Source organism: Protopterus annectens, chromosome 7.part0 (assembly GCF_019279795.1).
Source record: "Protopterus annectens isolate FY-2018-M chromosome 7.part0, PAN1.0, whole genome shotgun sequence".
Taxonomy (NCBI): domain Eukaryota; kingdom Metazoa; phylum Chordata; order Ceratodontiformes; family Protopteridae; genus Protopterus; species Protopterus annectens.
Window position 1 is genome coordinate 70883239 of NC_056739.1, and position 27812 is coordinate 70911050.

The 27812-nt window shown below is 43.2% G+C and overlaps 1 protein-coding gene across 1 annotated transcript in view; it reads right to left on the minus strand.

Annotated features, from left to right (window-relative positions):
* Positions 1-27812, minus strand: part of ITPR3 (inositol 1,4,5-trisphosphate receptor type 3) — a 2403054-nt gene that overhangs the window by 660235 nt on the left and 1715007 nt on the right. Inside the window, exon 38 of the mRNA XM_044076491.1 lies at positions 16934-17021. Coding sequence (XP_043932426.1) covers positions 16934-17021 — 88 coding nt within the window. The remainder of the gene's footprint in view (positions 1-16933; positions 17022-27812) is intronic.

Sequence of the window (27812 nt, forward strand, 5' to 3'; positions counted from 1 at the left end):
TTTCTCTCCAGATCTGTACTTCAAATGAGCCTAGCCAAGACAGCTATTCCCAGCAATAAAACCAATACATAATACTAGCACAGGTTTCTCTTTCAGGTGGAGTTTTTTCTGCAGTGCTAGGTCTAATGGGTATAAAAATATTGCCTTTTTCTCCTGGTAAATACTATATATGCAGGCAAGTTATGGTACACTTGTTATCAGCTTGGTATCTTTCTACAGAGAAATAATATTTTTCGTAAATACCTATACTTGTTAAAATCTGGTTTCTTCCTGTTGAGTCAGAAGGCACTGCACTCTAGTTAACAGAGCAAATAAATTTGAGCCAAAAAATTAGGATCAATCTTTTCCCAATCTTTTCTCAACCAGCTGTCTTGATCAAACTATAAATGATGTGGTGCAGTCATTTGTCCTTTGTGGGCATTCCGGGCCGATGTTACTATTTTGGGGGTCCAGCAAATGTCAAGTTGGGGGCCCACTAGGCACTTCCATTCTAAGTATTACCCTGTCACTGCCACCCCTCCTAAGTAACCTTTAAGTTCATGTTGCAAACTTTTAGGAGTAGAACGCACAGACAGACCTGTAGTTACAAAGCTCTTCCATTACAACAGGCCACACTATTTTCGCCCATCTCACAAAGGAAAAATGGTGCCCTAGGTAGGCACTGCCTACTGCTTCAGCCCCCCATACACACACACCCTCCAGTGATGATCTATGTTTCTCCCCATAACTTGCACATTCTTTTTTTCTTCCTTTTCTCATATTTTGCCTTCAGCTTTTTCAAGAAGCCATAACTTTCTATATGCTCCAAAGTGCATTTTAAAGTTTTTTTTCTTTTCACACAACCTTTTCATCCAATAAGTTCATAGGTTGGTACTAGGCTATCAGCCCTAGGGCCTATATAGCCTAGCCATAACAATACCTTGGCTATTTCTTCCCACACTATTTACTTCCCTGGACCCATGTCTAGCAGGGTGACTGATGTGATCCTCGGGGTGAATTTCCTTCCTCTCATCCAATCGTCAAGGTTCCTTTTGAAGAGGGCCAAAGAGGCACTCTGCTTGACATGTATGGGCAATCTATTCCAGAGTCTGGGGAGTCTCTGGGTCAGGAACCTATCCCTCCAGCATGTTTTGTTTATTGTGATGACAAGGTTTAGATCCCTGGAGCGTGTGGCTCTGAGGGATTGGGATTTCTTTAAGTGTAGTATGTCCAACAGCTCTGGGTTTGACATGGCCTTGTATGTTAAGCACAGATCGCCTCTGAGTAGATGATATGTGACAGAGTATAGCTGGAGTTTTTAAGGTGGTCAGAATATAGTGTTGCTGTTTAGTTTTAGTTTTCCTAGCATCTTTTTGGCAAACCTTTCCTGACCAACACAGCACAACAATAGCCATTTAACACATAACTCAATTAAGCTAGTACTCCCAGAAGCTATACGGGTTATAAACATTATGGGATGCATTTTAGAGCATTTTCTCAACCTTTTAATCCAACTGTGGTCTAAACAAAAATCATGAGAAAGAAAAAAAATTCAGTCTTATTTTCTTTAATATTAAGAAAGACACAAGTTGTGCCCAAGGCTTAATGTTCAAAGCTGACAAAATAGTAGCCCACAATAAACTAGCAAGCCGATTGCGAGGATACACAGGTCCTATATGGGAATACTATCTGCCTCCCTAACGTCCCCAAAAAAGTCAGTCACTGCCTATGCACCATCTGGTGTTATACTGGGATGAAAGCAGAGGTTCAAATGGCCACAGTCATGCATTTCAAGTGACTGTTGACATACATATACATACATAAGCATACCTCCTCACTCCTCACCCCTAATTCCCAAAGGCAGCCACCTGTACATGTGCCTGACATTTGACTGTAAGGAAAGCGAAAAAAAAAATAATGTTTAGAGTAATGTACTCTATTTTTGCTGCTGAAGCTGCGGTGGTGGTGCTTCAGTAGTGTTGTCACTTCACAGTAAGACGTTATCCTGTTCGATTCTCAGCTAAAAGCGTCTTCTGTGTGGAGACATGCGTGAATGGGCGTACCTTCGTTGAAGGTTGTGCGTCAGGCCTGGCAAGTCAGTACGTAAAAATCTACTGCCAATCATTAGCAGACCGGAGTTCCGCTGTGGCAACCCCTAACCAGGAAAAGCCGAAAGATACAACAACAACAACTCTATTTTTGCTGCTAGACAGTACACTGCCCCTACACAAGCTGCAGTAACTCTGAGGTCTGTGAGAAAAGTAAAGGAAACAATGACCACACCTTTCCCAGCCCAAACACAAGCTATAATGACCACCTGTGCACATCTCTAAGGTTTGACTGTGATGCAAATTAAAGTAGTAATAACCACACAGTCCCCCACCACCACATAACCTACAGCAGCTTTCTGTACACACACATCTGAGCAAGGCTGGTTTTAGAATGGGTGCAATTGAGAGCAGAGGCCTTTAATCAGCTTTATACTAACACGGTCATATCACAGTCCCGTTCAGATTAAAGACCATAATTAGAAAATTAATACATGTTTTTTCTCCTCATTTTCCCCAACTAGCAACAACTTTTGTGGGCCCCCAGTAACCATTTATACAGTCTAGGGGGTGGTGGGGCCACTGCACTCCTAGAAGATCTATGTGTCCGAATGTTCTGTGATATATAATATACCTTAATTTTGAAATATAATTATTTGTTAGCTGCATTTTTTTACTGATACCCAGAAGAATAATTCATGTGTCCTGGCATTATTGAGTGCGAGCACAGTTAAAAATCAGTGATATTTTATACACATACACCCATATACACACACACACCTAAGCCATAGCAATAATAGTTTTCGACTTATTTCAGCAAATAGCAACACATTATGCAACACTGGTACTGCCAAACCAGATCAGTGACTCCTACTTAGCAGTAGTCAAAACAGCAGGGCTAAGTCACTTTCATTCACCTCATTGGGGAGTAATGCATACTTGTCACTGTCCCTGATTTCACATGCCTGCCACTGTCTCTGATTTCACATAGGTTCATAGGTGTGTACCAGGCTAATGGCCCTGGGGCCTTTACAAGCCTAGCAATAGGATTACCCTGGCATAGTGCCACCCTACCTTAGTTCCCAGTGCCTCTGTCGAGTAGAGCCACTGGAGTTATCCACGTGGTGAATTTTCAGTTTCCCATCCACTCATCAAGATTTCTCTTGAAGAGGGTCAGCAAGGTGCTCTGCTTGACATGTAAGGGAAGTCTGTTCCATAGCACGGGCAGTCTCTGGGTTATGAACCTCTCCCGCCAGCATTTTCTGTTAATTGTTGTAATGAGGTTGAGGCCTCTGGAGCGTGTGGGGCAGAGGGTTTGGGATTTCTTTAGATGTAGCATTTCTAACAGAGCTGGGTCAGACATGGCTTTGTAAGTCAAGCAGAGATCGCCTCTAAGCAGGTGATATGAGACAGAGAATATCTGGAGTTTTTTGAGTCTGTTCATATAGGACAAGTGTTTAAGGCCTAGGATCCTCTTTGTGAGGTACTTTTGTGGCCTCTCCAGTTGTTGCAGGTGTCTAGTGTGGTACATGCCAAATGGGGCATTGTACTCGATGACTGGCCTAATCAGGGAGGAGTACAGTGAGACAATGACCTCTTTCTTCCTGGATGCAAAACCCTTAGTAATGATATGTGCCACATAGAAGGACTTTCAGACCACAGTGGCAATGTGGTGATCAAAAGACAGGTTACTGTCAACCTGTGTTCCCAGATCTCTTATAATGCCTTCTGTGTTCAGTGGACTAACATCAATGTGGTAATTCATGGGAACCGGGTTTTTCCCAAAGGGGATGACGACACATTTTTTGGCATTGAGCTTAAGACCATGGTTCTGAGACCAATCATTGGTCAGAGTGAGGCCATTCTGTAGGATGTCAACATCACTTGGGGAGTTGATAATAGCTCCTAACTTGCAATCGCCTGTGAACTTTGTCAGCCAGAGTCCCTTAATGTTGGCCTGGACTTCAGAAACGTAGATACCAAACAGGAGAGGACCCAGGACCGAACCCTATGGAACTCCACTCATGACTAATCAGCAGTCTGACTTGGAGTCAGCTATTTTCATACTGTGAGCCAGTTTGCAACCCACCTAGTGATATAGGGGTTGATGCCAAGCTTAGTGAGTTTTCTATGATTCCTGAGTGGGGAAAGGTATCAAAAGCCTTGGCCAAATCAAGGTAGGTTGTATGAACCACCTTGCCTTCATCCACAGCTCTGGTGACTAACTCAAAGAAGTTGACCAAGTTGAGCAGGCATGATTTACCCTTCACAGAACCAACTGTGTCGGATCCAGAGTTTAGAGATTCCTATATCCTTGTTTATTAGGTCAGGGATGATGCATTCCATAGCTTTGTATATCAGACTTGTCGGGCTAATGGGGCGATAGTTCCCTGGGTCTGTAGTCACTCCTCCTTTGTGGAGAGGGATGACTGTAGCAGTGCACCATTCAGCAGGGACAAAGTCTGAGGTGAGGCTGTGATTGAACAGGGCACACAGGTGAGGTGCCAGTTCACTCTGTAGTTCATGAAGAACACAACCAAAGATATTGTCATGTCCCATAGAAGCTGTATTCTTGGCATTGGACAGTGCTGTTTTAACCTGTGCAGCAGTAATACAGGGTGCCTGGAAATCTACTGGTATTGTGACTGTTCCTGGGGGGGGGGGGTAAAGTTGGCAGTGAATCTATCGGCCAGTATACTGGCAATATCCGTTGGCTCGGCATAGGAGGTACCATTGTGCAGTAGCTTAGAGCAAATCTGGGTATTGCCATGGAGATTCTTTACATAACTATAGAAGGCCTTGTGGTTGTCTTTACTATCTGTTGCAATTCTGTTTTCATGGCAAAAAAAGGAAGCAGGACCAGCATACAAGGCACCTTGAAAATTAATTTATTAATGATTTAAGGTTCTTGAAAAACAACAGACCGGTTTCGGCAAATATCAAACAAAGCCTTCTTCAGTGTCTAAAAAAAAAGCAATAAAGAACCTGTATTTAAATACTCAATTGAGTCATGTGCTTAATTACATATGCTCATTAAGACCTGGCTTAAAGAGCCCACCAAGTTTAATGATCCATTCTTGGGGATAGATGTTCGTTTTCCTTCCGGAAAGGCAAAAACTTATCTGCCTTTTTTAATCACTTCAAACATTCTGAAGTGAAAAGCACCAAAAGCATCCAGACCACACTATCAGGCGATCCATTAATTGGATGCTTTCCTTGTGGACATTGCATCTATTGCACCAAATTAGTTAAAACTAGCAGTTTCAGCAGTCAAAACACCCCTCAAGTATTCAATATAACATTTTTTGCTAACTGCTCTTCAGATTGGGTTATCTATTTGGCCAAATGCATATGCCCTGCATTCTACATTGGGCAAACATCCAGACCCTTCAAACTTCGAATTTCTGAACACCTTAGTGATATCAGGCATAAGAGAGAGACACATGCTTTATACAAACATTCTCTGATTCATCAAAATGCATCTTTTAGTTTCATCATCATTGATAAAATCAGAAGATCCAGGCATAATAAACTAGGTTTGCATGACTTATTAAATACAATGGAGAAAAAATGGATCATTAAACTTGGTGGGCTCTTTAAGCCAGGTCTTAATAAGCATATGTAATTAAGCACATGACTCAATTGAGTATTTAAATACAGGTTCTTTATTGCTGTTTTTTAAACACTGAAGAAGACTTTGTTTGATATTTGCCGAAACCGGTCTGTTGTTTTTCAAGAACCTTAAATCATTAATAAATTAATTTTCAAGGTGCCTTGTATGCTGGTCCTGCTTCCTTTTTTTGCCTTGCATACTTTTCCCTTTGGGGCCCTGCAGCTGCCGTACTCGCAGAGGTTGTATCACTTGGTGAATTCTGTTTTCATACCTAGCTTTAGAGGATTTGATGAGGGATCTCAACTTTTTGTTGAGGCAGATAAGGGAGTTTTTCCAGTCTTGGGACTTCACCTTATTCTGCATCAGTTTCCTCCTTCTGTTGTAGAGTTTGTTTATGGCAGGGGACCACCAGATTGGCTTCCTTTTTTTGGAGGAGATTGTCTTGGTTTTATTGGGTATGGCAAGATCCATGCATTTGTGTATGTGTTCGTACAGTGCATTGGTATATGATTCTGCAGTCATGCAACTATCCTCCATTTGCATGGGTGCCTTGAAGTTAGCCACCTCTGTTTTTAGGATCCCAAAGTTAGCTTTGGAGAAGTTTTTCATGGTGGTTACCTTTGCTGGGGGGGGGGTGGATTTCCAGGGTGATTAGTTTGTGGTCTGCTCTAACCAGGGAGGAGCTGTCTACTTGTGTAGAGCAATGATCCCCCATGTTAGTAATGACCAGGTCAAGGATGTTGCTACCTCTAGTGGGGGTGAGAATGAGCTGGTCCAGGGCATTGGAATTAATGAACTCCAGGAAATGATGGGCAAGTGTATTGGTACATAGGTTCATAGGTAGGTACTAGGCTATCGGCCCAAGGGCCTACATAAGCCTAGCCAGCAAGGTTCCATAGCTTACTCCACCCAAGAAAGTTATTTTCCTGTTCCACTGTCCAGCAGAGGCACAGAAGTGATCCCCGGGGTGTATTTCCTATTTCCCATCCACTCATCAAGATTTTTCTTGAAGAGTGCTAAAGAAGAACTTTGCTTGACATAGATGGGTAGCCTGTTCCAGAGTACAGGAAGTCTCTGGGACAGGCATCTTTCCCTCCAGCGTGTCCTGTTTATTGTGGTGACAAGGTTTAGGTCCCTAGAGCGTGTAGCTCAGAGGGATTGGGATTTCTTTAGGTGTAGCATGTCCAACAGCTCTGGGTCTGACATAGCTTTATATGTTAGGCAGAAATCACCTCGGAGTAGGAGATATACTACGGAGTAAAGCTGCAGTTTTTGAGGCGGTCAGTGTAGGGCATTTGTTTGAGGCCAGTAATCCTCTTTGTGAGGTACTTCTGTGGCCTTTCCAGCTGCTGCAGATGTCTTGTGAGGTACATTCCAAAAGGGGCATTGTACTCTATAATGGGTCTAATGAGTGATGAGTAGAGGGGAACAATGACCTCTTTTTTCCTGGATGAGAACCCTTTTATGATGAGGTGTGCCACATAGAAGGACTTCCTGACTACATGAGTAGTTTACCTTGTTAATGGAAGGGTAGTTGAAGTCACCTAGTAAGAGAGTGTTAGGTTGGACCCTAATATTCTCCAGGGTGCTTAGGAACGTGGAGTGCGAGTCTTGGGACATGGTTGGGGACCTATAACAGGCTATGACCTGAATCGCTGTCTTACCTAATGTTAACTGCACCTGAAGTATCTCTTATGCGTTATGTTGGGCTACCAGTCTGGAGGTGTGAGCATCCTTTATAAATATGGAAACATCAACACCTTTGGAGCTTCGGTCAAAGTTCTAGGGCCGAAAGGTATGGAATGAGTTATAGCCTAGTAGTGCCGGGGTGCTTTCTGCTGCCTTGAACCAGGTCTCTGTCACAGCACAAATGTCGATGTTCTCCATTTTAAGGAGTGCTTCGAGTGAGTGCATTTTGAGATTTAGACTTCTAGCACTGAGCAACATGAACCTCAGATTGCTTTTGTTTGTAGCTGTTACGGTGGTAATTTGGTATTTGGAACACCGCCTAAAAAGGCACTATAGGGGTGGCAAGAGCCTTGGCCAGTATCCGGAAGCCCAGGGGTGACAGATGCAGGCCATCTCTAGCAAAGCATAGAGGTCTGTCAATCATGTCATCCCAGGCAGACAGATACTGGCTCCCCTTAGAATGACACCAGAAACTTAGCCAAATGTTGAAATCAATCATTTTCTGCTTGCACTGTGGTATCATTCAGGCTGATGGTAGGATGCTTCTCAGGGCTAGGGTCATAACTGCCTGGGCTACATAATCCGAGAGTTCCTCCATGTCTCTTTTCATGTAGTCCAGGGAGGTACGTTTCAGGTCATTCACACCCACATGTACAATGACAGAGTCATATTTGTACCTGTTGTTGAGCGACCTGCTTGCATGCATTATGTGTTGGATCCCGGCATCTGACAGGCAGCTGACTGTTACTTTCTCCTTATTCAACCTAGTGAGTGGGACATTAGTGTGCCTCACTAAAGAGTCACCTATGACTAGTGTGTTGGGCATGCTGTTTTGCCTTAGGGGCTTTGGTTGAGTGGCACACTGTTTAGGAGAGTTATGTGTCTCATGATTAGTGTTGTGTTGTGGTGGTCGAGTGTGTTTCTGCCTTGGAGGTCTCTGCTTCCAGACATCAGAGTTTTCTACTTCTTATTGTCCAAAAAATGAGTGTTGATGCAAAAGGTGTTATGGTACTACTGTTTTAAGTGAAATTAGACTAATATTTAAAATGTGCTCATAATTTTGAGTCTTAATTCTGCTAATATTTTTGGCACTGCACAGAATTCTTCAGTAAGGAAGTTGAGAGTTATAGTATCTGGTGTTCTGTCAGTATTTATAAAACTCCATGAAAGAGAAAACCATCCCTGAAGATCAGATACATCAGCTCTTCTTAAAATCCAAGGTGTGTACTGAGCTCAGTCACTCTGGGCTGCTGATCTCTAGTGCTTACCTTGGTCATGTTCGTTATCAGCTTTATCCTAACAGGGTCATATCACAGCCCTACGCAGGTTAAAGAGCTGAATTACGAAATGAACACATTTCTTCTCCGCATATTTTCCCCAACCAGCTTCAGATTTTGTGAGACAATCACAAAGTCAAGGATGATTAAAGGAGCCCCTTGCAACCACAGGTAATGCTGGCATCTAAAATTGGCTATGTCGTTAGTTTTAGATGACAGAATGTCCACCAGCAGGGTTTAACTAAGCCAGGGGCACTACATCAGTAGTAAAATATTTAATGGAATTGTGTAGCCTGTTACTTGATAAAATACTTATTATAACCAGGAAGATCTTTGAATTTTACAGGAGATGCATTACCCGCCTGGTTTATTAAGTATACAAGATTGCTGTACTAGCTTTTGTAGGTTTTACAGACGTGTTACAAAGTATAAAGATAAGATAAATTGCTGTGGTTGAGACCCCTCCCCAGAACAGGGGGCCCCCAGTGACCACAGGGTTTGCTGGTGCCTATAGCCAGCTATGTGTGTATTGATATTCATATAGATATGATGTAATCACCTAGTTCTTTTTGAACTGTTAAAAATAAGCACCAAACAACTGTGAAACTGTAAACCTTCATCTAGCTAGGCCTGACACAAAAGCATGTGTTTACAAGCACAGTGAGCAAAGTTCAGTAACAGAATCTGTCTGAAGCATCCTAGAGGAGGGCCTTCATTACTAATACAAGGGGTAAAAGAGTCAGCCTTTACTGCTCACTACATGATATGGACATTTACTTAAATGGTATTTGCCATGCTGATGGTCAGCCTTTACTGCTCACTACATGATATGGACATTTACTTAAATGGTATTTGCCATGCTGATGGTCAGCCTTTACTGCTCACTACATGATACGGACATTTACTTAAATGATATTTGCCATGTTGATGGTCAGCCTTTACTGCTCACTACATGATATGGACATTTGCTTAAATGGCATTTGCCATGCTGATGGTTAGCCTTTACTGCTCACTACATGATCTGGACATTTACTTAAATGGTATTTGCCATGCTGATGGTCAGCCTTTACTGCTCACTACATGATATGGACATTTACTTAAATGGTATTTACCATGCTAATGGTCAGCCTTTACGGCTCACTACATGATATGGGCATTTACTTAAATGGTATTTAGCCTTTACTGCTCACTACATGATGTGGACATTTACTTAAATGGTATTTGCATTGCTGATGTCAGTATCTGCCCACATACCATGCTGATGTCAGTATCTGCCCACATACCATGCTGATGTCAGTATCTGTCCACATACCATGCTGATATCTGTCCACATACCATGCTGATGTCAGTATCTGTCCACATGCCATGCTGATGTCAGTATCTGCCCACATACCATGCTGATGTCAGTATCTGTCCACAACTCATGAATGTCCAACATGGAAAAAGAGGCTGCCTGACTGATAACTTAGGCATGACTAAACATTTTGTAATACAGCTGCAGTATATTTTATGCTTCAACTTCGGATTCAGCTTTGAGTTTATTAATGTAAGTGAAGTACAATGAGTAGTAAGTAAATGAGCATGAAATAAAAATCTAAAAAATCCAAAACAATGAAGTAAAAAAATAAACTGAAAATTCATAAAGTAAGAATTAAAAAAATGAACACAGCAGAACAGACTAGTCTTTCCTGGCTTCTCTGGACCCAGCAGGATGTAAAACAAGCTATCTGTCCTCAGAAATAATAGTTATTTACGTACATTAACTTGGTATCTGTGCTATCCATAGTCACCATTCATTACATATGGATCTAGGATCTGACATTGGATCCATGGTGGCAACACTTAGACAACAGCTTAGCTCAAGCTCCTCCTCTCTCATAATGCTCTGTTGCCCTCTAACCCCTCAGATCGAGTTTGCCCTGCAGAAAGAAGACAGACAGAGTAGACCTGCTACCACAAAAGGTCCAGATAATTTCCTGCCAATCCCTCAGGAAGGGGGAAAGGAGGGTGGGATCATGATGAATGGTGACTACGGATAACACACATACCAAGTTATGGTAAGTACATAACTATTAATCTGATGTTATCCTAGTCACCATTCATCATGTATGGGTCAGAGTCCCCAGCTACACAACATTCTCGGGTGGCTTCATGGAAAGACGTGCTGAAGAACAGTGGAGCCAAAGGAAGCCCTAACCTTAGAAACTAGGTTGAGCTTGTAATGAGTAATAAAGGTATGTGGGGAAGACAGAGTTGCTGCTGCACAAATGTCATCCAAGGATTGACAAGTTGAGAATGCAGCTGATGTAGCCACTGACCTGGCAGAATGAGCCCTAGCTGTTCCAGGCCAAGTAGTACCACAGGAGGAGTAAATGTAAGAGATGCACTAGGAAATCCTACAGGAAACAGTAACTTGTGAAAAAGCTCGTTCCTTCCTGTTGACTGAAAAGGCCACAAACAATTGGTCTGAGAGATGAAAACACTTAGCTCTGTGCAAATAAAAACAAAGCTGTCAATGAACACCTAAGGTATGCAAAATGTATTCCTCCTTGTTAGAATAATTGGAAAAGAACACTGGAGGTTGGATAGACTGATTGAGTTTTATTTCACTGGCCACTTTTGGCATAAAGGAAGGATTGGGTCTCAAGTCCACTTTATCTTTATAGAATATCAAATCAGGAGGCTTGATGGTAAGGGCCTGCAATTCTGATACTTGTTTTGTTGAAGTTATTGCCATCAAAAAGGCAGTCTTCCATGAAAGAAATATGAGATCACAAGATGTGGCAGGCTCAAAAGGGGCGTGAGTTGGAGACTGCAGCACCAAAGCAAGATCCCACGGTGGAGAAGGATCCTTGACTAGGGGGACGCAATAAAAAGTCACCTTTCAAGAAAGCCTTGCAGAGGCGAGAAGAGAAAGTATGTTCTTCATTAAGATGAACATTAGAAATAGCTGCCATATGGACTTTAATTGTAGAGAAACTCACACCCTCCTGAAAGAGGGAAACCAGGAAAAGAAGAATGTCTGAAATAGGAGCTGAAAATGGATCCAGATTCTGACCTTTAGCCCAGATAGAGAATCTCTTCCACTTACTTCTGTAGCCAGTCTTGGTAGACGATTTCTGAGAAGCAAGAATAATTTCCTTCACAGGAGATGCAAGCCTGGACTTAGTGAGAATCACTGGAATTGGACAAACCAAGCTATCAGACAGAGGGTCTGTAGATTTGGAAGTGACAGATGAGAAATCAGATCTGGAACCAGATCAAGCACCCAAGGGGGGTGCTTCAGATGAGACCGTAGAAGTGGGAACCACAGCTGTCGAGGCCAGAAGGAGGCAATGAGGATTAACTGCATCCTGAGGCATCTTGCTTTCTGAAGAACTCTCACAATTAGTGGTAAAGGAGGGAAGGCATAAATAAGACCAAAAGACCCGGTGGCCAATCATGAGTCAGAGCGTCCCTGGGGGAACTCCACCTCTGGGGGGATCAAGGCAAAGTAGCTGCTGCATTTGTGGTTGAGAGGGGAAGCAAACAGATCACAGCTCTGTTTTCCCTACTGACGGAAGATCTGCTTTGCTACTAGCGGATTCAGGGACCACTCATGTGGGGTCGGAATAGCCCTGCTCAGCTTGTCTACCAGCATGCTGGATGCTCTGGGAATATGTGTTGCAAACAGAAAGCACCCCAAGGACATCGCCCACTCCCAGACCCTCATGTCCTCATGACAAAGTAAATAAGAACATGTGCCCCCTTGTTTGTTTATGTACCACACAACCGCCATGTTCTCTGTGTGCACTGCTATTGTCCCTAGAAGAAGGTAGTCCTGAAAGGCTTGCAACATAAGGAGAACTTCTCTCATCTCCAGAACACTGATGTGCAGTTCAGTCTGACTGGGACCATGTCCCTTGGACAGTCTTCTCCAGGAAGTGCCCCCCCCCCAGGAGGGAAGCATCCATGGTCACCATGGCCGACGGAGTGGGGGGAGAAAAAGACCTGCCTGCTAGGAGGTCTGGAGAGTGCATCCACCATGACAGATATTGCTGGCATACTGGAGTGAGCAGTATAGGAACCGACAGAGGATGAGAAAGAGCAGACCACTGAACTGCCAAGGTCCACTGCAGAACTCTCATGTAGTACCTGGCCTGTGGAACCAGATAACTGGCTGCTGCCATGGACCATAAAGCTCTCAGTATGAGTGATACTGGAGGATGAGTTTGCTCCAGAAGAGACTATACATGAGACCGATGAGAAGCACGAGTTGGAGAGGAAGAGCTGCAATCCACAAGACAGTCTCCAACTGAGTGCCAATGAACTGAAGATGTTGAGACAGGGCCAAAGAAGACTTGGCAAAATTCACTCTGATTCCGAGCTGATCAAAAAGACGAAGAAGAAACTATGTGGCCTCCACCAGTTGATGCTGTGTAGGAGCTGTGAGGAGCCAATCATCGAGGTAGAGAAACACCGTCAATCCTTGCAGCCTGAGATGAACTGCTACCACTGCCATACACTTGGTGAACACCCGGGGACTGTGGTGAGCCCAAAGGGTAGGGATCTGAACTGAAAGTGATCGACGTCTATGCGAAAGAGAAGAAATCTCCTAGACTATATGTCTATGATAGTATGCGTACTGGAGATTCACACAGCACATCCAGTCATTCTTGTGCAGAAGGGCCACAACTGACTGTATAGTGACATCTGAAATTTCAACTTCTTGACTGAGAGATTTAACTGACTGAGGTCCAGAACTGGATGCAGGTCCCCTGTTTTCTTGGGCACCAAAATGAAGCAGGAGTAAGTTCCAGATCTTCTCTGTCCTGTGGGAACCTTTTGGATGGCTCTTTTTAGAATGAAGTTAGCCAGCTCTAGACAGTGTAAGTCTCTATGACTGGGAGGCATGTCAGGGAGAGTTCTATTTCTTGGCAGGGGGGTCAGAAAAGGGAATATAGTAGCCCCTGGATACGATTCTTAGCACCCACAGATTGGTTGTAATGTTTGCCCAGGCCAAAGGGTGCAAAGATAAATGGTCTCTGACTGCCTCCAGGGAGGGACAGTCGGCCAGCGCTTCGGGAGCACTGAAAGGGCTTCTCAGAGAAGGTTCTCTGGAGCCCTGGTTTTGCAGGCCTCTTTTACCCCTAGGGTGGCATCAACCATTGAACCCTCTTCCCCGTCCCCTGGAAGAGGAGTCTTCTTGAGCTTCCTGAAAGGAAGACTGCGACTTACGGAACCAAATCTTCTTACTTCCCCATTGGGTCCTGGAAAAGGGGGTAGAGAACTTGATTCCTATGGCTGACAGTGTCTTTCAATCTTACTTTCAATCTTACTCACAGTGGGTTTTAGTTTCCTTTATGGTTGGTCCAAAGAGAGTTGAACCATCAAAGGAAGCACTGGTGAATGACGCCTTAAAGGCCTCCACAAACCATACAAGCGAAGCCAGGTATAAGGGTCTCCACTTGTGACTGGCCTCTTTGTAGAGGTGGGCTCCCCAATTCTAACTTCCTGTGTCCTCTCTATGAACCAGTTGGCTATCTACAGGGTGCCATACAGATTTGTACATAACCTCTTGAGTTTGTCAACAATGCCTGAGTGGGGTATTGTGTCAAATGCCTTGGCTAGGTCAATAGGTAGGCAGTGTGAATGATTCTGCCCTCATCCATTGCTTTGGTGACCTTCTCAAAGAAGTCCACCAGGCTGAGTAGGCATGATCTGCCCTTGACTAAACCAAACTGGGTTGGATCCAGTGTCTGGAGGTTTACTATATCCCTTTTGATCACCTCTATGATAAGTCTTTCCATGGCTTTACATATAAGACTAGTGAGACTTATGGGTTTGTAGTTTCCAGGGTCTATAGATGGTTCACCTTTGTGCAGAGGGGATGACTGTTGCCTTTCTCTATTCATGAGGCATGAAGCCTGTTTGGAGACTACAGTTAAATAGTAATTTCAGAGGCCCTGATAGGTCATGTTTTATGCTATTTAGAAGGTATCCTGCGATATTGTCTGGGCCTGTTTATGCAGTGTTCTTGGTCTTAGAGAGAGCATTAAGGACCTGTTCCCTAGTGATAGTAGGGGGGAGTTGTATTTGATGATATTTCCTGAAGGTGGCGATCTTGGAAACTCGTCCTCTTCATCGACAGCCATGTTCTCCATGACATACTCCATTGGGGAGTCAAGATGCCTCCTCTTACATGTCCTCTTCCAAGGCACTTCCTCTGAGGGAGGCTCTGGGGAAGACCCGGAAGAGGTGGGGAACCAATAGGGGTAACTTCTACCTGGAGGCTAGATCAAAAGGGCTGACCAGGATTAGGATGACAGGGTCTGCTCAAAATCTGAGGATGGGATGGAGCCTGGTGAGCAGGTGAGGCTACTCTGGTAGCAGAGAGAGTTCTTTCAACCACCTGGGATGTGGAAAGACTGGACAAAACACTATCCACCTTCCTCCGTAGACAAAAACACAAGGGAGGAAGGAGCAGATCCCGCCAGGACCTCCAACCCTCTGGATAAGGCTGGACCAGAGCTATTGAGAGCATAAGCACCGGGAGGCAGAGAGCGGTCTGAAAGGCCTGAACCTGCCCCTATAGATTCCAGGGTAACAACCCGGACTGGTAGCCCCACCTGCCTCGAGGGAGGGAGAGCAGAACTAGACATAGTCTCTGATGGGGTAGGGACAAAGGGTGTCCAGAAACCCCCACACTCTCCATGGAGCACACCAACTCCCTTAAGTCCAAACCATGCCAGGTTGGACAGGGAGAGAATAACCAGGGAGTAGGAAAAGGCTCCCTGGTCCGATGAGCTGGGGAAGCCAGAAGCCCCAACTCTATTTGAGCTTTTAAGAAGGACCGCATCATCCTGTCCATATCGGAAGGATGGTCCTGGAAGATTGGGGGGAAATAGAGGACCTAGCTGGAGACCCATGTCGGGATCCTGAGGGTCTTCTCTGATGGTCCAGGGAATGGCTCCTTCATGGAGAGGTAAGCAAATGGTCCCCTCCCGGAGGACCCATGGGAAGGTCCTCAAGAACAAAAGGATCCAACATGGGTCTCAGATCAGACTGTATCAGATCCGAGGAAACAGAAGGATCTGAGGACAGGGCTCTTGAACCCCTTGAATCTGACAAGATTGGATCCATGACAGGCCTGTTCCAACTTGGATCCGAAGGCCTCGATCCAGAGGCCTTAAATCTAGGAGTCGACTCAGAGACCCTCGGATCTGAACATTAACTCTTTGGAGGACTTCAGATCTTAGACCTTTGGATCTGTCACCACCAAGGCTGGAGTTGGATCCAGGGATCTGGGATCCGACAGGGTAGACTTTTTACATGGAACCTCCCCAGAAGAGGAAGAAGAGGTTGCCTTTCTGTTGTGGTCAGAGGGGCCCGACTTGATCAAAGACTCCTTGACCATGGGACCCCCTAAACCATTCCTTTCAGAAACATTTTATTCCAGTGCTCAACCAGGACCCTAGGGTTGAATGTAGCACAAATGCCACATTCAACCACCAGGTGACTAGCGCCGAGGCAATAAAGACACTCCTCATGCAAGTCAGAGACAGGCATCTTCTGATGGCACAAGGAGCACCTCTTAAATCCTGAAGGCTTCTCTGACATCTTAAAACAGCCAAAAAGACAAAAACAAGTCCGGAGGAATAAGCAAGAGAGGAGTCAAGAAACCTGCCACAGTCTTTAACCGAAAAACCCATCCCAAAACACAAACCACAAAACACACAGTAACCTAAACTACGGAAAACCAAAGAAAATTTGAATTCCAAGAAAAAAATTTCTTCACAAACTTTAACAATACTGGAAAAAGTGTGCCAAATGCCAAACAAATGGGAGGGGTAGAACAACAACGATTAACTTATTCAGAAACAATAGGAGACCAGAACCAGAAGAAACTAATAGAGAATGTAGAAAAAGAGAACCAAAAATATAATCCTACTTTTTTAACTGGAATCCCAGAGAAGCTGAGCAATCTGCATCGGTCTCTAATGGTGGCAAACGAGATCTGAGGGGTTAGAGGGCAGCAGAGCACTATGGGAGGGGAGGAGCTTGAACTAAGCTGTTGTCTAAGTGTTGCCTGCTCGGATCCGATGTCGGATCCTAGACCCATACATGATGAATGGTGACTAGGATAACATCAAATAGTATGCTTGCATGGCAGAGAGCTCTAAGGGCATTATATGGGTAGGCCTAATACAGAGATCTTAGATAGCAGCAGTGCTTATTAGATGACTAGACAAGACAGCAAATAGAATGTAATTAGAACAATAATAAAGCAGCACAATATTGTTGGAAGAGTAGGGATCCAAGACATTTCAATTACTGAAAGATCTTACCTCCTTCACTGTCGCAGATCTCCCCTTTGGCATTAATGCTTTTACTGGTTAGATAATTCGTCAACAGCTTTCTTCGCAGAACACTTCCCTAACCAAAAAAGAAACGCAAGTATATATTAGCATTATTTCAGCAATGACCTTGCAAACACTAAGTAGATTGGAAACACGTGCTTTTGGGGATCTACTTCTAAATTTCAAGGTCTCAAAACCTCAACTTTCTTATGGTTGAGACCATAATATCAGCGTTTTGAAACTTTAAAATTTAAATAAAAAAAAATTAAAAACAAAAAAGATCTTTTTGTTTATGTTTTTATGGGGGGGGGGCAAACCCTCCTGCACCCCCTACACCCCTTGCTAATTAAAATCAGTTCTACTTTTATCAACAGACTGTGAGCAGCTCTCTTAAACACATTCAAAAGTCCAACTACAAAAAAAAAACCTGAAGCAACTGCCTGCATACAAGAACACAGAGAGTGGAACCCCGTACAAACCAGTAAAAGCTACTGCAAGTTCTACTTTTGTCAACAGACTGTGAGCAGTGCAGATCTATTATAATCTTCTCTTTGTGATACTCTTACTGATTTTTCTGCTGTGCACACTGCTGGACCCCCCCTTTTTCCTCCCATTTACTGTAACAAATATATATATTTTTTCCAAAGCTTTGCATTTATTTTACATTCTTATATTTTATTTATCTTGTATATCATATTTCTTTTATATTCATATATTTTATTCTCCCGTTTATTGTAACAAATTTATAGTTTCCCAAAGCTTTACATTTATTTTACATTCTACTTCCCTGATGCTCTACTAAATCTGCTTTTGAATTCACACAGATAAACAGACACCTTTAGGTACTGACCTGGGCTAGCTGGTTGATTGTTTTTCTCTTCTCACAGCTTTCTCCAAGTCCTGGTCCATAACCTCCCCCCCTTTTCTTGTTCTCCTAACATAATTCAAGTGTAAGTTTCCTAGCCCTGTCAAACCCATTTTCTCACAGCTTTCTCCAAGCCCTGGCTCTTAGCCCCCCTCTTCCCTCGGTCTCCTAACATAATCTTATTAAAAGCATCCCAGCCCTGTCAATCCTGCCTATTCCCTCTCTCTTCCTCTTGAGAGTTTACTTATTCCCCCCCTGAGCTGCGGCGCCATCTTTAAATACTAAAAATCTCTGCCTGACTACACTCTGTTTCTGCCTGTCCCACGGGCATCCCTCAGTAGTGTGCACAACTGTAAGTACCATTGGTACTTATGATTGTACTTACATATTGAATAAAAAAAAAATGATGTAGAAAGGCACCATTTTTTGACTTAGCTTTTCTGACCTTGCTTCATAGGAATCCCCAGTAGTGTACTCACATTTACCATATTCCATTCTTTTTTTAATCAGTACTCTATTCAGTCATAATTTACTGCATGTCCCTTTCTAAAACCCCTGGCATAACTACATTATTTTCCTACTTCTCAGTGAACTGCAAATCCCCATTGGTGCATAAATAATAAAAACATACAGAAAGGTAACATTCAAACCAAGATGATAGGCTGCCCTATTTCTGTATTTGCTAACCTTCTCACTGATTGTTTTCTGTTTGGCGACTGCTGCTTCCCACCTTCTCTCGGTCTCCTAACATAATCTTATTATAAGCGTCCCAGCCCTGTCAATCCTGTCTATTCCCTCCCTTTTCCTCTTGAGAGTTTACTTATTCCTCCCCTGAGTTGCGGCACCATCTTTAAATATTAAAAACATCTGCGTGACTACACTCTGTTTCTGTCTGTCCCACGGGCATCCCTCAGTAGTGTGCACAACTGTAAGTACCATTTGTACTTACAATTGTACTTACATATTAAATAAAAAACCTGATGTAGAAAGGCACCATCTTTTGACTTAACTTTTCTGCCCTTGCTTCACAGGAATTCCCAGGAGTGTACTCGCTTATACCATATTCCATTCTTTTAAATTAGTACTCTATTCAGTCATAATTTACTGCATGTCCCTTTCTAAAACCCCTGGCATAACTACATCATTTTCCTACTTCTCAGTGAACTGCAACTCCCCATTGGTGCATAAATAATAAAAATATACAGAAAGGTAACATTCAAACCAAAATGATAGGCTGCCCTTTTTCTGTATTTACTAACCTTCTCACTGATTGTTTTCTGTTTGGTGACTGCTGCTTCCCACCTTCTCTCGGTCTCCTAACATAATCTTATTATTATAAGTCCCCCCCTGTCCAATCCTGTCTATTATTAAATAAAAAACCTGATGTAGAAAGGCACCATCTTTTGACTTAACTTTTCTGCCCTTGCTTCACAGGAATTCCCAGGAGTGTACTCGCTTATACCATATTCCATTCTTTTAAATTAGTACTCTATTCAGTCATAATTTACTGCATGTCCCTTTCTAAAACCCCTGGCATAACTACATTATTTTCCTACTTCTCAGTGAACTGCAACTACCCATTGGTGAATAAATAATAAAAACATACAGAAAGGTAACATACAAACCAAAATGATAGGCTGCCCTATTTCTGCATTTGCTGATCTTCTCACTGATTGTTTTCTGTTTGGTATCTGTTGCTCCTATCGGAAGGTGTAACTCGCTCCGTTCACCCATCGGGCTCCCTCCGCTCCCCTACCCTGCCCTCAAATCTCACCCGCCCTCACTACCTGTACTTTTATACATCCCCTGACTCCTCCCCACCCAACACCTCTCCATTCACAATACACCTAAGCCAAACCCCACCCACCTATAGATCTACATCACCCCAAACATCCATCCCTCCTACAATGCTCTACATAACATCTCTCCCTATAACCCCATTTCCCCTACTAATCTCTCTCTCTTGTCTTAGCTCACACTTTTTCCCAACCCTTGTCATAACTCTCACACACACTCCACTACATCTATCAACCTCACTTCCCATCCTACTCATCCACCTCACATGAACTCTTTACCTCTAATCCAATCTATTTTTTCAAACCAAAACTGCTCCCATCCCAACCCCACCCATACTCCCCTCTTAAATGTGGTACCAGAAAATCACTATTCTTACACAACTGAAGCTACCCTTGCCCAACACACTGCCTCACTTTTCTTCTCCACCACATCTCTCTCTCACTAGCCGACGACATCCACCCCAACCCCTGCCACATCTCTAACATCAGTCTCACCAAACCCTCCACTCAACCCACAAACTCAAAGTCCATTTGCCTCACAACACTTGATGCACAAACCGTAAAAAACAAAATCCATAACCTCCATGCCTGGCTCTCCCATAAACACCCCAACATTACTGCCATTTCTGAAACCTGGCTGAAAACCTATATAAAAGATAGCAAAATCCTACCACCAGGTTTATGACAGAGCCCACAAAAAAGGAGGTGGAGTAGCACTAATCTACCCCACCTCCCATACCATAACTCCCTGCTTCAATAAAATACCAACCTTTGCCAACTCTGAAATTATAATAGGTTTACTAAAAACAAACAACCATAAGTCCATATGTATTGCTGCCCTCTATATTCCCCCTGGTGATAATATCAAAACTCTTGAAAACATCCTGTCCTGGTTCTCCTCCAATATAAAAAATGAAACCTATATACTCAGTGATACCAACATCAACTGGAATACTATTAACTCTGAAGCCCCGTCTCACACAATCAACCAGTATAACTTCTCCCAACTAATACAATCTCTAACCAGACCAAATAAAGATGGTACCTCTGGTACCATCATTGACTGGATCCTAACAACTCACCCAAACCTTATCACCAAAGCCGGAACATTACCTGATCCCCTCAGTGATCATCTACTAGCCTTCGCCGACTGTGTCCCTTCTCCACTGCATAAACAACACTATTACATCCAAACCCGTAACCTCTCCTCTTTCAACCTTTCTCCGAATGCTTAAAGCGTACTGACTGGTTCCCTCTAAAAACCCTTCCTCTAGATAATGCTGTTTCCTACTTTAACTACTCATTCCTAACCCTTTTCAATCAGCAAGCCCCCCCCCCTTAAACCAAACACATCAAAACCAATCCCTGCCCATGGTTATCAAAAGATACTAAACTAACCTTGCACCAAAGGGACAAAAAATGGAAACAATACCAAAAACATAAAAACCCTACCACCCTTCTAGAGTATAAGCAACTACGAAACTCCGCAAAAAAACTAATAATTAAAGACCTCAAAGCCCATTACTCTAAACTCCAGTCCTTGCACTCAACAAATCCAAAAAAAGTCTTGGACTCCATCTCATCTATGATGCATCCTGGCAACAAAGAAAACTCCTGCTCAGACCCAAACCTCTCCAACCTTGAAGCAGCCAGTCAGTTCAATTCATTCTTCATAGACTGCATAGCTAAACTATCAGCCTCCTTCCCACCCTCCTCCTCCACTGCCACCCCCTCCTGCCCCAACCACCACCCCAATCATCAACCTTCCTCCACATCCTTCTGCCTCAAGCCCATTCCCACAAGTACTATAAAAAGACTTCTCCTCAAACTCAAATCCTGTCCCAATGCACCCGACAACCTTCCACCCACATTCCTTAAGCAATCTGCAGACAGCATTGCGTATCCCATCTCTATTCTTATAAATAGATCCATACAAGAATCATACATCCCTTCTGTGTGGCGCCATGCTTACATCATCCACCTCCACAAAGGTGGCAAAAATACTGATACCACCAACTTCAGGCCTACTGTCATCCTTCCCTCTTTCTAAAATACTAGAAAAAATAATACAAGCACAACTCATGTCATACCTAATGCTAAACAATCTCCTCTCCCCTACCCAACACGGCTTCTGCCCTGGCCACAGCACCATGCCTGCCCTTCTTTCCTTTCTTGAAAACATAAACCTCGAAAGCGAGTCAGGCAAGTTCATATCCACACTAATCCTAGATCTGTCAAAGGCCCTTGACACCGTCTCACACACCCTAATTATATCCCAACTCTCCACCCTACACCTCTCTTCCACCACTATCACCTGGTTTTCCAGCTACTTGTCCAACCACCAACAAGCTGTCCAATGGAAAACTTCAACCTCCCCCTTCCTTCCCACACCCACAGGTGCCTCACAAGGCTCTGTTCTTGGCTCTCTTCTCTTCAACCTATTCATTAACAACTTTCACCAATCCATCTCAGACTTATCTATCATCTAATATGCAGATGACTCAACAATCATCTGCTCAGCCTTCTCCTCCTCCAAGCTCCTAGAAAAAAAACAACTAGCCTTCTCCAAAACAGAAGCCTGGATGCAGTCTAACTATCTGGCACTAAATGCAAATAAAACCAAACTAATGTTTTTTCCCCTACTAAAAACTCCATTGACAAATCCATATTCACCATACAGAGTCAAAACAACACCCTCCTTGAAACTGTTCCCAACACCAAGCTTCTTGGGATTATTATTGATGAACAACTAAAATTTGACACCCACATCTGCTTCGCAATCAAGAAAATCCACCAAATGTTAGGTCTTCTCTACAGGCACAACTGCTTCCTAAGCCTCTCTACCTGTCAAACTCTTGCATCCACCTTCCTACTCCCCTCCCTTATGTATGATGCCCCTCTTTTCACCAATCTCCATCATGGCCTTTGGTCCAAACTTGAATCCTGTTACCACAAGATCTCCAAATTTGCAACCAGTTCAAAAAACTCATCTCACCATTGCCACTCCCTCCTCACCCTCAACTGGTCTGAACTACCCAACTACCTCAGTTACCTACAACTCACCATTGCTCACAAGCTCATCTTTAAACCTGCCAACTGCCCACCTCTCACTTCTTCCTTGAAACCTTACATTCCCAACCACTCACTCAGATCTAAAAAACAAAATCTCCTTCAAGTCCACAAACCTGCATGACCTCCTGGCTATCTACTGCTGTCCCACTCCTTAGCTAAACAGTGGAACTCTCTCCCCACACACCTACCCAACCTACCTAACCATACAAATTTCAAATCTCAGCTACTCTCTCATCATTCTTCCAAATGGGAATGCCCTTGCCACGCTCCATCTTAAACCCCCCCTCATTCCACCTTGCACTAACTCATCCAACTACCTCTATTATTAATTCATCCCACCCAAAACAATCCCTCCCCTACCAAAAACTAATTTTCTCTCTAATATCTATTGTACTATATTCTCCAATCTCAAATATACTATTACTCTATCCATGCATAATATTTTCCTAACCTACTAATGGCTAGTAGCTATTTATTTTGAAATGTTAAATCTACAATTGAGTTTATAACAAAAATATTCACTTTATGTAAATGTTGAAATTTATGTATTGAATTATATCTTTCATTTTTGTAACATTGTGACAAGCCAATTGCAAATATCATGGAGCTTATCTGTAAATGTTTAATTAGCTCTATGAACTATGTCCTTTTGTAACATGTAAAATGTAACTTGCAATTATTGTGGAGCTTTTCTTCCCAGGCCTCCACTGAAAACGGGCTCTTCTTGGCCTCCAGGACTCCACTGAAAACGGGCTCTTCTTGGCCCAGTGGACTTTCCCAGTCATCAAACTTAAATAAATAATAATAATAAAATCAACTCCAAGATCACACTACAGCAAGGAAAATGGTAAATATACTGTTCCGTGCTGTACGGCGATCTCCATTTAAATGGTTCAAAGTTTCAAAACATTTTATCATTTTATCTTACAGTTTCGACCATAAGAAATTCGAAGTTTTGAAATGTCAAAATTTAGAAGTAGACCTGCTTTTAGCTGCTGCAGAAAGGGTCTAAATGAAGTATTAAGAGAGAGTCAGTACAGCACGGTCTAAACTATCTTATTGCAGGTAGTCGGTACTAGGCTCCAGGCACTTTCTTCATGCCTAACTCAGACAGCACAGCAAAGCTTTGACACTATACTGCTCCCAGTCTGCTACATGTTTCAGTGGCTGAAATTTCCTTGCCAGCCAGCAAGCTGATGACAAGGAAGAAGTCAAAACAACTGGGTCTGGCAGTACAAATCAGTAAAGCTGCTTTGTAGATCTGCACTTTCCTTACCTTAAAGGGACAATTGCAGAGTCTTAATTTCTGACCAAAAGAAACTTGCCCTGATATCTCCCAGTTGTCATCCCCCACTTACCACGTCATCAGCAACCCTGCTTCTGGTTTCAATTTACATTATGCAGTCCTGTTTACATTCTCTCTCTGGTGAACACAATTAACAATATTCAAAGCTTTCAGATCACTGGAAAACAATAAGGTTATTACATTTGTGTGTGTGTGTGTGTATGTGGTGGGGATGGTTAGCCAAGACTCCCAGTGTTTACTTTTTATGAACTCGTCAAAAAGCTTATATTAATTGTGCAGTTCTTTATTTCCTATATTTATTCTTTCTGCATAGCATAACTGTGAGCAGTATAATCAAAAGAGTATATATTTGTGAATTCGTACTAAATCTTAGCAGTCTACTGACGTATTCCCCTTACTCTGTAGTAAAGCAATCGCAGAATTAGTATAGATTCATAGGTTCATAGAAGGTTACTAGGCTATTGGCCCTGAGGCCCTTATAAGTCTAGCCAAGAGTTTAGCCCAGGTTTAGACAAGTCAGCACCCAAAGCCCCTGTCCAGCAGGGACACAGATGGAATCCCAGAGGTGTATTTTCTGTTTCCCATCCAGTTGTCCAGGTTCTGCTTAAAATGGGATAATGAGGTACTCTGCTTGTCATGGAGAGGGAGTCTATTCCACAGATGGGGGGAGTTTCTGGGACACAAATCTGTCCCACCAACAAGTCCAATTGATATCACAGTCCAGGTTGAAATCACGTGTACGGGTTGCTCGAGTAGAGCTTGACTTGTGGATATGTACCAGTCCCATCAAGGCGGGGTCTGAGATTGCTTTATATGTCAAACAGAGGTCATCTCTGAGGAGTCTGTATGAAACTGAGTAGAGGGATAGGGCTTTTAGCCTATCTGTGTAGGGTAGATGCTTGAGGCCCTGGGAACCTCTGTGGTCTTTCCAGCTGCTGCATGTGCTTTGCGAAGTACATGCCGAAGAGGGCATTGTACTCAATAATTGGCCTTATAAGGGAAGAATACAGAGATGTTATGACCTCTTTGTCCCTAGATGAGACACCTTTACTTATGTGGTGGACCATGTAGAAAGCTTTCCATACAATGGAAGCATCATGGTGGTCAAAAGTCAGGTTGCTATCAACCTAGGTGCCCAAATTTCTCACTACTGATTGTGCACTTAGGACATTGTCATTAATGTGATAATATGTGGGGATGTCATTCTCCCCAAGGGGGTTGATGATGCATTTTTTGGCATTCAGCTTGAGGCCATGTTTCTGGCACCAGTCATTTGTTTGGGTGAGACCCTCTTGGTGGACGTCCACATCACTTGAGGAATTGATGACTGCAACCAGCCTGCAGTCGTCTGCAAACTTGGTCAGCCACAGTCCACTGGTTTTGGCCTGCACCTCAGAGAAGTATCCCCCGAATAACAGAGGCCCCAAGACCGATCCCTGGGGTACGCTGCTCATTACGGGTTGATTGCTAGAAGTGGCTTCCCCTCTTTTGATTAGGTGGGTTCCATCAGTGAGCCAGTTTGCTACCCATCTGGTAACATATGAATAGATGCCTATTTGAAAGAGTTTATCTACTATGCCCGAGTGGAGAATACTGTCGAAAGCTTTGGTCAGGTCAAGGTAGGCAGTGTGCTCCTTCTTCCCCTCGTCCATGGCTTTGGTGACTGTCTCAAAGAAGTCAATCAGATTTAATAGACATGACCTCCCCCTGACAAAGCCAAACTTTGTGAAGTTTAGTGTTTGGAGGTTGCCAATGTTCCTGTTAATGAGGTCCATGATAATCCATTCCATGGCCTTGCCGATCACGCTAGTTAGGCTGATGGGTCTATAATTTCCCAGATTGGTGGACGCTCCACCTTTGTGTAAAAGGATGACAGTGGCTGTCCTCCACTCAGCTGGAACAAACCCGGTACTCAGGCTTTGGTTGAATAGGGTGCCTAATGGTGCTGCAAGTTCATGTAGGATGCAGCCAGGGATGTTAACGGGTCCCATGGATGCTGTATTTTTTTGCCTTTGAGAGGGCAGTGATGACCTGTTCCCTAGAGATAAGGTAAGGGGGGCAGGTTCTGTGGATGTCCTGATTTACTGATGTGGGGAGGGGGGGGGGGCAGAGAGAAGTTTTCGCTGAATCTGTCAGCCAGTAGATTGGCTATATCTGCAGCATTTGTGTATTTGGTGTCCTTGACCACCAGTTCTGAACAGATCTGGGTGCTTCCTTTCACATCTTGGACATATGTGAAGAAGGCCTTATGATTGTCTCTAGCAGATGTGGTCAATTTGGACTTGAAGTTAGCGTCAGAGGATTTCACTAGTGTTCTTATCTGCTTGCTCAGGGTTAGGCGAGATTGCTTCCAATTGGGCACCTGCTCCTTCTTGGTCCTGGACAGTAATTTTTTCCTTTTGTTCTATAGTTTATTTACTGCAGATGTCCACCAGACAGGTTTACCCTTCCTTGTGGAGGACAATTTTGAGTCAATGCATCTATATAAATGCTCGTATAGTACTTTGGTGTAGATTTGGACATTGGTGCCAGTTCCTACAGTGGGGGAGGGGGCTGTGAAGCTGTTTATACCATCCCTCAGGAGGCTGTAATCAGCTTTGGAGAAGTTTTTACGTCTGATCCTAGCTGGGAGGAGGGGGGTTGGGGGAGATGGTGACTTTGAAAGTGACTGCTTTGTGGTCGGATCTTACCACAGAGGATGATACTATAGGGGTGCTGCAGTGGTTGCTCATGTTAATTAATACCAAGTCAAAGATATTATCACCCCTTGTGGGGGGTATCGTCTAGCTGTTCCAAGGCATTTGTCTAGGTATGTATAAGTATCACAGGTTGCAGTAGTAAGTGAAGTCATAAAATTCCTAAAAGGTTACTTTTCTCTGAGGATAAAATGCATAGGTGAAACTAATGAATGACTCAGTGAGAGCTGTTGTGAGTACAACTGCAATTTGAGATGAAATTTGACTAAGATCATTAAAACTTCCTGTAAGAACCCCTCCCGTGAACCCCCCCCCCCCAAAAGCTGGGACATGCTCAGAAAGCCAGAATGAAAATGTTAACAATGACCAGAATCAAAACAAAAAATCTTTGGGACTGCCCCTTTAAGTTACTATGGTACTAAGAAGTTTATAATATATAACAAAGTCCCTAAAATACTCTTTTACAAATTTCAAAAAATACTCTGTTACATATTCCAAACTTATAATTTTATTTAAAATTCAATTTTTGAAGTCTCTAAGATGGATGAGTCAACCTTTTTTTTTTTTTTTTGACACTGAAGTCTTTTTGGCCAAAAGGGAAATGGTATGTTTTGTGACAATGAATCATTACACATTTCCCTGATCCATATGCTTATCAAAAAATGCAAAAACTGAAGGGGGAATCTACATAATGTAATACTACCTGTCTGCTGCTTTTCACTCATACTGCATGTTACAAGGTTTGTTTTGAGGAGGCTACAATAGCACTTCTACCTCCCCGGTGAACTGTCCTAAGATCAAAGATGATTTCATTAATACTTTTCTTACTATTTTAGTGTACCTACCTTTGTGCTTTGCCTATGACTATGACAAACACATGAATTCTGTACTTAAAACTACTTGCTGGCCTTCCAAAGTATTTTCAATGTTTATTTGCACTCATCAGTCCGGTGGCTCAGGCAAGACTTTGTTTTGCAATAATGTGCTGCCTTTAGGTACTTACAGCTTTTTTAAATTTTCCTAATTGTTTTCACATACTGAGAGCAACTGTGTCAGACACTAGAGTCAGAAAAGGTGCCTGCATGCACACTCCTTCCAACACCACCCAGATGGGCTTCCTCCCATATACTGT